General features: G+C 47.9%; 1 protein-coding gene, 1 long non-coding RNA gene and 1 pseudogene across 2 annotated transcripts; 2 read left to right on the forward strand and 1 right to left on the reverse strand.

The window, feature by feature from the left end:
* Window positions 1-242: 242 nt before the first annotated feature.
* On the forward strand, window positions 243-2,515 carry LOC101962818 (nucleoside diphosphate kinase, mitochondrial pseudogene; annotated as a pseudogene).
* A 577-nt stretch (window positions 2,516-3,092) lies between these two features.
* Window positions 3,093-6,953, reverse strand: Chchd5 (coiled-coil-helix-coiled-coil-helix domain containing 5). Its single transcript, XM_005340241.5, has 4 exons — window positions 6,813-6,953; window positions 5,747-5,887; window positions 5,489-5,654; window positions 3,093-3,269 (listed from the first exon to the last, which is right to left on the reverse strand). Coding segments are annotated over exons 1-4 (333 nt in total). The 5' UTR covers window positions 6,815-6,953; the 3' UTR covers window positions 3,093-3,245.
* On the forward strand, window positions 6,929-12,901 carry LOC144369167 (uncharacterized). The gene is made up of 2 exons (XR_013428658.1): window positions 6,929-7,048; window positions 7,579-12,901. It is a non-coding gene; the product is annotated as an uncharacterized LOC144369167 (long non-coding RNA).
* The last annotated feature ends 235 nt before the right edge of the window (window positions 12,902-13,136 follow it).

A 13,136-nucleotide genomic window follows, 5' to 3' on the forward strand; every position in this document is an offset into this window, starting at 1 on the left:
GTTCAATCCCTGGTACCAAAAGAGAGAGGGGGCAGGGGAAGAAAGAAGCAGGCAATGTAAGAAATTCCTAGAAAAGTATAACTTACCAAAACAACCACAAAAATAGAAACTGAAATTTGTATGCTTGTTTAAACATGGGCACAAACTCTACACACAGATGCCATCAGGAGTGGCCTCACAACTGCTTTGACCAAGGGTATGGTAAAAATGGTATCTTTGAGGCGCCCAGGCCGGCCAGTATCATGGATGGCCTCTTCATGTGTGCAGAGCTTCAGGCGCGACTGTGCAGGCTGCATGCTCCCCCCACCCCCAGCTCCAGTGGGCCCTCCTGAACCCAGGAGCGCACCCTGGTTACAGTGAAGCCAGATGGGCACAGTGGCTGCTCATCGGAGCTGTGATCCAGCACCTTGAGAGGCGGGGCTTCAAGCTGGTTGTCACAAGACACTGCAGGCCCTGAGAGTCCTTGCTGAACGCTACCAGGACCTATAGAGGAAGCCCTTTCACCCAGCCCTCATCAGCAACATGAGCTCTCGACCCAAGGTGGCCATGGTCTGGAAGGGTACAATGTGGTCCGGACCTCAAGGGCCATGACAGGCACAGTGATTCCACCAAGGCTGCTCCTGGGACCCTCCGGGGAGACTGCAGCATTCTCGTCAGCAGAAACATCATCCACGCCAGTGACCCAGTGGAAGGGGCCCAGAGGGATCCAGCTGTGGTTCCAGAGCAGCAAGCTGGTGAACTGGGCAGATGGGGGCCATTACAGCAGCAGCTGCCCAGCTGAGGGCTTGTGCTGTCCTCAGTGCCCAGCAACCACCAGGACCAACTACTTTGGTCAACAACTCAAGCCACACCCATCCTGCCTCCCCCAAAACACTTTTTTGTTCACTTTCTGCCCCAACCCAACTCAAGGGAGTTTGAGGCCCAACTTTATATGCCTTTCTGAATCCTAAGTTAGCATAAGACTGGACCAAATCCTTCTGGAACAAAGTGCCAGACAACCTCTGGGCATCTTCAGAGTGACACATTAAAATCCACTGCTAATTGGAAAAAAAAAAAAAAGAACATGTGATGTCTTTGAGGTTTCCATTTCACTCTTTTGGACCTGGGAGACCACCATACAAGGAGGTTGGCCCAGCTTACTGAAAGAGAGGCCAAATGGAAGAGATGTTCTGAAAGGTAGCCTTGATCTCCATTTTGTTTGTTCTCATCACATTTCTTTTAGGTTGTGTGAAGCAAACCCCACTGAAGTTCATTCAAGCAAGTTGGGCTGAAAACATCCACAGAAATTTGAGGCCTCAGGCCATGGCCTGGGGAAATCAGAGCTGGGAGAGAGCCACCAGTACTTAGGTAGTACTTCAGGACCCCAGGGACTGATCACTCTCCAGGTACTGGGTCTCCTACTCAGCAACAGGCATCCTATGGTTCCTGCAACCTTGACTGTGCAAGACTTCCACCCTGGCTCCTAAGCCAAGGAATAGGTTCCCTTGTCTTGGAGATTAACCCTCAAGGGCCAGGCTCACTTTTCTAAACCAGAGCACAAGTCTTAGATTTCAAACGGCCAATTATTCCAATTCCAGAGGTCTAAGTCTGTTCCAGGGAGCAGCAACTTGTCTGAAAAGCAAAACTTGGCTGAGGCCATGGCACTGTTAAACCCAAACTCTGGAGACCAAAGGATCTCTGAAATAAAAGGGTTTACTAAGTCATTAAGATGCTATCCAGTAAAAGAAAGCATCAGGTCCTGGGACATTTTCCCCAGTGGTCAGCTGCAGGGCTAGTTAGCAGGTGAAAACATCTACAGAGCAAGAGCTAAGAGCATTTTTCATAAATGTTGGGGAAAGGAAGACACTGTGACCCATATCGCCATAGTTAAAAAAAGCAGGACAACACAGAGATGTGGGCAGCAGCTCTGTGATAGCAGGGCAGTCCGTAAGAAGTCACTGTTACTTCTGGGTTGTTTGATGTCAAGGGTCTAGAAAGTTCATACGTAAACAGTTACCAGTGGGTGGTCTGCCAACATGCGATGGCATTTAAGGTTCTAATATACATTCAAGAATGTAACCGATCATTTGCTCTTTTCAGCTTGTAACTGAATGAGTTCCCTCTGTCCTCTGGTCCTTTGTAATTAACACTGGGGACATTCGGAATGTCTCTCTTGTGGGCATGCTCAGCTCAGTGCTCAGCCAGTGCTCTGTGCTCTCTCCCTGCACCCTTCCCTCCTGCTCTCAACCTGCCCCCACTCAGAGCCTGTGCTCAGGCACTAGGAAGCTGGTACCTGCCAGAGCCACTCAGCATCTCATCTGATCTCTCACCTCTGCCACAATCTTCTGATGGCAGGAGCACACCTGGCCTTCACAGAACAAAGCAGAAGTGCCAGAGGGTTATCATAGCCCATAAAAACAGTCCTGGAGGAGAATGGGAGGGAGAACCCTGAACTGAAACAGATTTCTGTGCAGGCATGTTTGTCGGGAGGAACCAGCTACCACTGCATGACTATGAAGCTCTAATAGTTGAATAGCCCTGTGGGGCAGATGGGGAGTTGGTGGGTAACTGAGGTAAGTTCTATGCAGTCCCTCAGATGCCCTCAGTGGAAGAGCCGATTTCCCAGAGATAACTATCCTGATAATGCACTTGGTACATCATCTACTCCCTACCAGTTTCTGGATTAAAATTGCAAATACATGATCTGCACTTGTTCTCACACTGGGCAAACCAAGGCAGAAGTCCAGTACCACGGCCTTCTAGGCCACATCCTTCCAGGCAGCTGTTCAACAGTAAGGCCAGCATTTCGTCTCCTTCTCCCCAAACCTGTGTCTACTGCTCACTTGGTTCTAAATTCAGCAAAGGAGGTGGAGTGGTATTTACTGCCCACCAAGCAAGCTTCTAGAAAACACAATAAATATTTGGTGAGTGCTAGAGTGGAGGGAGAAAGGGGCTCTCCTCACAGGCATGCAGCAGGCAACAGGAAGGAGCACCTTCTCCTCCCTGGCTCTTCCTAGTCAGACCACATGACGTTGGGGGATGTACAACCAGGGTTTCTGCCCAGCCATCGCTCAACGTCCCCACACCCCCAGGTGCTAAAGGCAGCAACCAGGTCATTGCACAGTCTTTATTTATTGAAGTCCTGATGTCCAGGAAGCCAGGTCTGCAGCCAGGGCCCTCAAGACTCCAAATGGCCACTTTGCAGGGGGTAGGGATATCAAGGGGCTAGTCACTCATATCCAGTTCTCCTGCAGTCAACCAGGTTCTCAGGAGGCAGGAAGCGGCTGTGCCTGTGGAGAGAACACCAGCATCTGTTGGGACCTCCTCTGGGCCTGGGCTGGGGCCCACTGCTAGGGAGACTCTCTAGACACAGCAGAGGCTGCCTGTACCATCCCAGGCTGGAGGAAAAGGGTGCCAGGCAATGACCTTAGTCACTTGCCACCAAGAACAAGTCGGCCCTGGCATGGAGTCACAAGGAAAGTACCATTTGGCTGTATTTGGGGCATTTTTTGGTCCTGGGGACCCAGCAGGCAGAAATCTCTGATTCTGGGAGCTTCTATTCGAGTAGGAAGGGACAAAGAGCAAATGAACAAAACTATGTCAATTGGTGAGTAATTCTTTGTGTGTAGACTAGCGAACAAAGGAGGCCTGAATCTTACTGCCCCCAACTAGGGAGGAAGAGCTGGAAGGGGGAGGACAGTGGGAAAGAACTGGGTATTAATTACAGAGTGGAGAACCATAAAGTTTTTCTGTTGTTGTTTTGGGCACTGGGGATCAAATTCAGGAGCACTTAACCCACTAAGCCACACCTCCAGCCCTTCTTTATTTTTTACTTTGAGACAGGGTCTCATTAAGTTGCTTAGATCCTCGCTAACTTGCTGAGGCTGGCTTTCAACTTGCGATCCTCCTGCCTCAGCCTCCCAAGAAGGTGGGATTATAGGCATGTGCCACCACACCTGGCTGGGGAGCCATAAAGTTTTAAAGAAGAGACATGTGATCTAATTTTCATTTTTACACGTTCTTCTGGCTACCAGAGAAGAGAGACTATGAGGCCAGGAATGGCCACAGGGAGAGGTTGGGTGCCTGTCCAGGAAGGGAAGGAGCAACTGACCTTAAAATGGGAGAAAGAGGTCTTTCCAATTCAATGCCCAAAACATTTGGAAGAAAGAAATGCTCCTAATAACAATGACTTGAGAAACCATGTGGAAAGTATATTGTCATTACAAAACATTTTCTGGGGAAATCAAAAGTCCTTCCAGTTGGTTTCTACTCCTGGGATCTGAGAGGTTCACTTATTCCTACTCTACAGAAAGAATCAATGACTACCATTCGGATTCAAAGGGCATCTTCTTAGCATTTAGTCAAGAACTCCCTGAAGCAGGAGATACAAGGACAGCTTTAGGGTGTGATCTATGATAGAGGAGGCCCATGGACCTTGAGCCTGGGCACAAGCATGAGGCATCAGAGGAGGTTCTCTAAAAGAAGTATCATATAAGCTTGAATAAGAATTTGCCAGTAGATGAGTTAAGAAGGGCAATCTGAAAGCAGAGGGAACCAGCTGGACAAAAGCATGAGACACATACATTTAAGTAACTGCATGTTCACTTGAGGAGAAAAGTGGGGAGAGATAGGGATCAGAGGTCATATGGGCTCCAGGTTGTGGTTGAATTGAGAGCTGTCCTGCTGGAAATAAAATCCACGGAAAGATTACTAAGTAGAAGCAGAACATGGTCTGATTTCCTCTGAGATCATTCTGAGGCCATCACAGAGAAAGAACTAAAAAGGTTCAGATGAGGCCCAGAAGGTGGTCTGGTGGTACAGAGAGAAGGTTGGGCTGCAGGGACCAAGAGAAGGCACAGGAGTGAGTGTTCAGAGGAGGCCATTGAAAGATGGGTCTTTTCCTTTTGGAGCTCACAGAACAGTGGGAGAATCAGTAAAGACGACAGAAGTATTTCTCATTCTTTTTTCCTACTACTACCATACAAGGACCTTTTTAGACATTTTTCTAAATGCCCCATCAATAAAATTTTAATCTCTCAGATATGCTGTGTATCTATTTATGTACTGAATGCATAAAAGAAAGTTAAGACATTTTTACCCACTTCACACCCTCTGCAGTACAGATGAGGAACAGGGAAGGAAGAATGAGGGAGGGAGGAGGCAGGGAAGCTAGCAAGGACCTGGGACTTTGTTCCCATTGTGAATGGGAAGCTACTGCAGTTTAAGCACAAGTGCAATGTGACTAGATTCCAGGCCACTGTGTGGAGGCACAAGAGACGAGACTCAGGGAAACAAAGGAGATGGCAGGAATGGGTACCCTGGCAAAGAAGGGGTGGGAAGATGGTTGGACTAAAGTAGGGGCTGGAGGGGGGCAGGAGGTGACCCCGTTCTGGATTCTGGATGCCTAGGGAAGGCAAATGTGGGAGTTGGGTGGACTGAGGACTTGACTCTTCACCTTGAACAACTAAAAAGATGAGGGTGTAGATGATGATTAACAAGCCTCCTTTACCTCTACAGCTGTGGGCGTGTGTGGTGGCTGCACCTGCTCAGCACACTGCAGGAAGCGGCGCACGTGTTCCGCACAATTGCCGACAGCTGCCTCATTCTGCCGAAGACACTCTTCGAAGGCCTCAAAAGGCTCAGCACAGGCCTGGCGGATCTGGCGGATGATTGGGCTGGGGGAGGCAGGGCGTTTCAGATTCCAGAACATTCCTCCTCTGCTCCCCACCCACCCAGCCCCCAGTGCCACATACTTGCCCACACTCACTGGGAGGATGTGCACCGAGCAATGCTCATCTTAAGGTGGTGGCAGTCTCGCTGCCATGACTCAGGCTTGGCTGCCACACACTGGCCATACTGCTCCAGCTCCCGGCCACAGTAGCGAGCAGTGACCTCCAGGGCCGCCTGCCTGTGGGACAGGGTAGGCTGATGATAATTTCAGACAGCAAGCAAGAAAGGGAATTCTGATCTGGTTCTGGGGGAAGACTAGGGATCCTGGACAGATGTGGGGATCTTAAGGCTTCTGGGATGGGGAAAGGAAAGGGCAGAGGTGAGGCGAGAGCTCTGGGGGTTGGGGACACAGTGAGAACTTCTGGGAAGATAGTGTAAGTCCTAAAACAAAGTCTGGTTATACTGCACCAGGCCTTTGGCATCTTGGAAAGAAGGATTTTGGAGTTCAGGAGGTCCCCAGTAGGACTGGGGATCATGTAGAGAAGGCTTGGGCCTCAGAAGTGCGACCCAGAGTTGTAGGGGGAGAGCTTGGGAGACTTAAATGGGTTTGAAGGTCCAGGACGTTGGGTCTCAGGTCCTAGGGAAAGGTCTCTTGGTCAGAAAGTTTCAGGGATGAGACCCGGGCCCTGTGGTGGGCTGGGGGTGCTGGGATGGAGTTCAGGGTCCTAGGCATGCCCTGGAAGCCCTGGTGAGTTGGAGGCTCTGGGTAGATCGAGTACTACGCCAGAGATGCTCGGAGTTGCGGGGACACAGTCTGGGAATGCAGGGAACAAGTCTGGGCCCCACACAGGTCTGGGGTCCTGGGCAGAGCGGAGAGCTCAAAAGCTGAGGTCTGGGGCCCAGGGAGAGGGCTCCAAAAGCCTCGGGGCCTGGCGCCAGGACCCAGCAGCCCGCGTCCAGTACGAAGAAACCGCGCGGGACCTGAACGCCGGGGGCGGGACCTGGCACGCGGGGCGGGGCTTGCGAAGGCGCCGGGCCCCGAGGCCGTTCTCCAAAGAGCAGGGGCGGCCAGTCCTTCTTCCTGAGGTCCTGAGCTAGGTCCAGGTCACTGGGAAGAGAAGGGTAGCGGCAGCAAACTCGGGGCAGGCTTCCCCGCTACTCACATCTCGAGGCAGGTGCCGGCGTGGGATCAGTCAGGACGGAGCGCCCCGCCCCTTCCGGTGCCTGGTTGTCATGGCGGCGCCCTGCCTACCTCTCGCAGCCTCGCTTTTCCGGTCGCAGAGAGGACGAGCAGCTCGTTCCGTTTAATCTCGACCCGTCATGGCGGCGCCCGACCTTTCCTTCCGGCCCCAGCCTGTCATGGCGGCGCCCGATGCATCCGCTTCCGGTCCAGCAGGCGGTAAGACTTCGTCCTTCTTTACTTCCGGCCCGCCATGGCTGCGCCAGGGTTCGCCGGAAGTAGCCGGTCAGGAGTCCTGCGGGACCTTGGTCTCAAGCGAGAGCGGAATCTGGTGTGGCTGAGCGGCGGCCTCGCACGCTCCACCTCTCCTGACTGGGGCTAGTGGCGAGCGGCGGCTGCTTGGCGGTCCCTCCACAAGCTGCGTTTCGCGGTCGATTGGGCGCCATGGCCGCCACCTGCGGGGTTCGGGAATTCTGAGCCGCCACCTTGGCCTGGACATGTGCTCGCTGTCCTCTAGCGCACTCTGTGCGCGTGCTGCGACCTGGGGGAGGGCGGTCACCGCCAGGGCCCGGCCCGGCCGCCCCAACTGCTCAGCCTAGGTGCCCACGCAGTCCTCCCCTAGCCCTGGGCGGAGGCTCTGGGGGGACGTGTGGACGTCTAGCCTGGTTTCCCGGTGTACTAACGTTTTCCCCTCCCTCCTCGGCTGCCTCCAAGTGCGAGGTGAGCCGTGGCGTGCTTTCCCTACTTAGGAAGCTGGATATCCTCGGTGGGAGAACTGAGCATCTGTCCTGCCATCTGGTATGCAGGACTTTCTTCCAAAACTCCAGCCCAAATGAGCAGAAAATGCAGTTAATCATCGCGTTTAAGATGAACAAGAGCTGTTTGTGGGCGACAACCACCTGGAATGTCAGTATGTTCCTCTGTGAAGTAGGAGTGATGACAAGAACCTCCTTCACAGAGTGCACACGGCGGTTCTCAGATCCTGGGGCCTCAAGAGTTCTAAGTGACAGCTGTTTTTTTTTTTTTTTTTTTTTAATGTTTTTTATTTTTTAGTTCTTGGCAGACACAACATCTTTGTATGTGGTGCTGAGGATCGAACCCGGGCCGCACGCATGCCAGGCGAGCGCGCTACTGCACAGAGGCTGAACCCATGAGCTGCCCTGGGTGGCAGTTGACATCTGATGGCTGCTCCACTGGCCATATATCTGCTTCAGATGACAGAAGTAGGTTTGAAGCCATGAGCCATGAAAAAAGTTTTCACCCAGAGCCTCCTCCATTCTTCCCATCTGAAAACTTCCACGCTTATATTTGATGAGAGAAGGGAGGAAGAAAACCGCAGCAAGGGCTGCGGGAAGAGAGAAGACTGGCTTCAGCTGCGAACTGAATCCTTACATTTTTTTCTTTTCTGGGAGAATGAGATCTTTAATCAATCCCAAGCTTCTCCTCCCATCTTATCCCAACGTCTAGGCAATGTGTTTCCTAAGGAAGGGGCTCAAATACCTAGGTTTGGACCAAGTAGCTGAAATGAAGATTCCAGCCTGAGATTCAAGACCCCTCTTGGGGAGTGTGACCCCCAGACTTCTAGTTGCTTTTTGACTGGTAGCTCAAGAATGAAACTGACTTCTCTAGGGATCAAATAAATGTAAGAGGGAGCTAAGTGACCATGGGGTTTGGAGTGAAGCAAATCGGAGTTTAAATGGGAGATCTCAGATGGAGTTTTCTGCATTCTGAGTTTCTCCCAACAGCTGCTTTGGGATGGCCACACACGGTGCTGTCCCCTTAAGAGCCTCCAGGGAGGCTTGCAGAAACTGGTCACAAAGAGGGGGATTTCCTTCACGTCTCTGCCTTTCCTCAAAGGGATACAGTTGTTTCAAACAGAACCTTGTTGCACCACTTAGGAAGGAAAAAGGCATGAGAAGAGTGATTTCAGACCAGATTTCAGAAATTTAGTAATATGCTTTCTCTTTGCTTGTCTCGTCAAAAACAAGGGAGATTCCACTTCAAGTTTTGAGAAGTTTTATTCTACCAGCAATTAAAATTTGCTCTTTATGATTCTGCTTCCAGTATGGAAGTATGTCACTTGTCTCTGCCAGTCTCTTTGATATCAGCCATTTCCTTTCTCTTCTCATACTGTCAGTTTTGACTTGAACATCTTTGAGTGTTATCATCCTTATTGCAAAATTGAAATGTCTGTGAGAAAAATACTCTCAAGACTTCTAGTTCTCCCCCCCCCCATCCATTTTTTATTGTTTTAGAGAAAAAAGGTAGTGGTGGTAGACTACTTTTCTTTCGTCCTAAAAAGGGATGAAGTTGGGGCTGAGGTTGTGGCTCGATGGTAGCGTGCTCACCTAGCACACATGAGGCACTGGGTTCAATCCTCAGCACCACATAGAAATGAAATAAAGATTGTATTCACCTACAACTAAAAAAAAAAGGAGTGAAGTGGTGGCCAGCAGAGACCTCAAGTTATTTTGTTCTGAATCAGAATACAGGTAACCCAAAGCCCTCCAGATCTGTACTGAGGAAAATTTAAGTTCTATCAAGTACTCTATCAAATATCTCTTTTTAAAAAATGTAAGTTTATCACACAAAGTAATTTTCAACAAACACTGAACTTTGTGTGGTATAAGGTCTTGATTACCATGTTTTTGAGAACTAAATTTCTTCAAATGCACTGCTTCATCATTCGTTGTTAGATTACACACACACACTTGAAGAACCAATTTGCTTTTCCCTCTTGCATGAGAGTAAAAGGAACTGGGTTAATCTCCCAACATAAAATCAACTAAAACCTGGGCAGGACATGAGACAACAAGAGTTCAGATGTTGAAAACAAGCTTTGTGGCAGTGATCTCTGAGGGAGTAGCCCAGCTTATGTCTGCAGTTTCCAGGCCACTCAGCACAGGGAGGAGGAGCTACACAGATTCTAGTGACTCCTTGTATTCAAAGATTAGGCCTTGGGGGAGCTAGCAGCTAGAGTTCTCAGGCAGGGTGCAGGACTGCACAGATCTGCAGAGGCTCTCCCAAGTCTTCAGCTCCAGGTGTGCCTGTGAACACACTCCTAGAGGCTACGGAGAGATCCACCAAGACACAGGCAGAGTCCCTGGAGCTCCTGATTGCCCAGGTTCCCACAGCCTTAGTGGACTCACTGCCCCTGTGTCTTCAGGCATTTCATCTGCAGTGGGCAAAATCAGCCCTAAAGACCGCTCTGGTCTGAGCTAAGGAAGCTTAAAAACATTGAAGCCTTTTTATTTATTTATTTGGTACTGGGGGTTGAAAACAAGGGGTGTTTAACCACTGAGCCACATCCCCAGCTCTTTTTTTGAGACAGAGTCTAAACTACTTAAGTTGCTGAGGCTGGCCTTGAGCTTGTGACGCTCCTGCCTCAGCCTCCTGAGTCACTGGCATTATAGGCATACATCAGCACATTGAAGCCATTTATATGAAGGAAGATATTAGATGGAAATCTAGTATAAAGATCTCCAGGTATGACCAAAAGGGTGCTAGAGATATTCTTATAAATCTCTTTGGAATTGCTTATAGCAAGAGGAGTACTATATTGTGGTGTTCATGTTTTTGTGAAAGGTATGACAAACATGGCACAAAGGCCAAGTGATGGGCAAGGGCGTGCTGTTGAAAATCTCTCACACTGTTAAGTGACGTATTTATGAAAGCATGATAAATCTAAAGATAAAGACTAGAAACTTTATTACTTGTTTGTGGTACTGGAGATTGAACCCAGGAGTGCTTCACCACTGAGTTACATCCCAAAATCGTTTTTTTTTTTTTTTTTTGAGGGGGCGTGTTGCTATGGATTGAACTCGGGGGCACTTGACCACTGAGCCATATCCCCAGCCCTATTTTGTATTTTATTTAGAGACAAGGTCTCATTGAGTTACTTAGCACCTCACTTTTGCTGAGGCTGGCTTTGAACTTGCCATCCTCCTGCCTCAGCCTCCCAAAACGTTGGGATTACACACGGGCACCACTGTGCCTGGCTCAAACCTTTTAATTTTGAGACAGTGTCTCACTAAGTTCCCTAGGCTGACCTCAAACTTGCAATCCTCCTACGTCAATCTCCCGAGCTGCTGGGATTACAGGCAGTGCCACGACACATGAATGCTAGAAAACTTTAAAGGAAACCCAAAATGTAGAGGTAGGATTAGTAAGCCAGCAAAGGAGAGGAAATATAAAATTAACCACCCCCAAATTAACTAACCCCACACAAATATGTCCCACTGGCTTTCTTTTTTTAAAACATAAGAGCAAAACTAATTCAATGGAGGAAGTAGAGTCTTCAAATATGGTGCTGGAGCAACCAGAATCTATAGGTGAATGCCCACCCCAGAATCTTTATGTAACCCCACATTTTATACAAGAATTAGCTCTAAATGGATCAATTTAAATGTAAAGCATAAGACTAGAAAAATCTGAAAATAATATGAGAAAATCTTTGCACTTAGTGGAGTATCCTTGGATAGGATACTGGAAACATTATCCACCCCAAAACAACAGAGTAAACTGGGACTCATTGAAATTACAACTCTTGCTCTGCAAGACCCATGGAAAGGATGAAAAGACAAGCTGGGAGAAAACACCTGCAAAACGCTAGTGCAACCAAGGCTTTAGATCCAGAATGTAATCAAGACTTGGCAGTAAGAAGTCAAATAGAAAGTGAGCCACATCCAGAAGAGCTACTTGGGAGCCTGAGGCAGGAGGATCTCAAATTCCAGGCGAGCAACTCTCAAAAAGGGCTGAGGATATAGCTCAGTGGTTGAGCACCCCTGGATTCAATCCTCAGTACCACAAAATCTCATGAACAGATATTTCCCTGAGGATTTATAAATGGCAGATAAACACATGAAAGGATATTCACTTTTAACCTTAGAGAAATGCAAATTAAAACCATGAATATCACTACTTACTTATCAAAATTGTTAAAATAAAACATAGTAACACCACTAAATGCTGGTCAGAATGCAGAAAACATGGCTCACTCACACACTGCAAGTGGGAATATAAAAGGGTATGACTACTCTGGAAAGTTTGGTGGTCTTATAAAACTCAGCAACTGCACTGTTGAAAACTTGTCCCAGGGAAATGAAAACCTACAACTATACAAAAACCTGTACTTGATTGTTTAGGGCAGCTTTCCTGTTAGTGCCTCAAACCAGATATGACTAATATATCCTTTGAGGTTGATGGTTAAACTGGTATATCCCCACTGTGGAGTACTATGTAGCAATAATAAAAGGAATTAACTATGAAAACATGCAACAACTTGGGTGGATCTCAAGGGAACCCTTGTGAATAAAAAGGGCCAATCTAACTGTGTGATCCAAGTTACAATATTCTTGAAATAAAATTATAGAGATGGAGAACAGATTAAGAGAGAGGATAGGGAAGGCTAAAGAGAAATAAGCATGACAGAGATTTGTGGTAATGGAACAGTTCAGTATCTCAATTATAGTGTTTACACCAGTCTACACAGATGATAAACTCAGATAGGACTATTCACACAATGCAAATCAATGCATATAAAACTGGTAAAATCTGAATCTGCTCTGTGGACTGACCCAATGTTGTTTTCTTAGCTGTGAATCTACAATTTAAAAACTAAAAGCCAACAATTTTTTTTCAAAAATATTTTTATTTTTTTTAGTCTGCTAAAAAATAGACTTGTACAACAGATCTCAGCTAGGGAGTGTGAGGTAGAGACTGGAATGGGGGTAGGTTTATACTTGAGACTCTACTATGGTAAGGCAAGGTATCAACCAACAGATCCAAGATGTTTTTCCTTATTCTTTTCAGGTCCCTGAAGCAGAGCCAGGATATATCTTGAAAGGTGTTTTTTTTTTTTAGTTTAGTTCTAGCTCCCTTATAACATGTCAAATACCTAAAACAAGACTTAGTTAAGAACTATCGTAGGGAAGCTCTTTTACCATCAAAATATCTTACACAAGTACATGCAAGGTTATCTACTGCCAACACTGTAAGAGTCAAAACATGGAACCACCCATCAATAGGAGACAGTACAGCCATACCAAAAAAAAAAAAAAAAAAAAAAAACAACTGTACAAAACTGATAGGAAAGGGGCTGGATTATAGCTTAGTGGTAGAGCACTTGCCTACATGTGTGAAGCACTGAATTTGATTCTCAGCACCACATATAAATAAATAAAAAGTGAAGGTCCATCGACAACTAGAAGAAACTGATGGGGGGCTGGGGATGTGGCTCAAGCAGTAGCGCACTTGCCTGGCATGTGCGCGGCCCTGGGTTCGAGTCTTAGCACCACATAAAAATAAA

The sequence above is a fragment of the Ictidomys tridecemlineatus genome, chromosome 12 (assembly GCF_052094955.1).
Source record: "Ictidomys tridecemlineatus isolate mIctTri1 chromosome 12, mIctTri1.hap1, whole genome shotgun sequence".
Lineage (NCBI taxonomy): Eukaryota > Metazoa > Chordata > Mammalia > Rodentia > Sciuridae > Ictidomys > Ictidomys tridecemlineatus.

Coding starts and splice junctions, on each gene's coding strand:
- Chchd5 (XM_005340241.5), bottom strand. Junction 5,655..5,746: donor GCTCGGTGCACATCCTCCCA/GTGAGTGTGGGC, acceptor TGCCTCCCCCAG/CCCAATCATCCGCCAGATCC. Junction 3,270..5,488: donor ACACGCCCACAGCTGTAGAG/GTAAAGGAGGCT, acceptor TTCTCTCCACAG/GCACAGCCGCTTCCTGCCTC.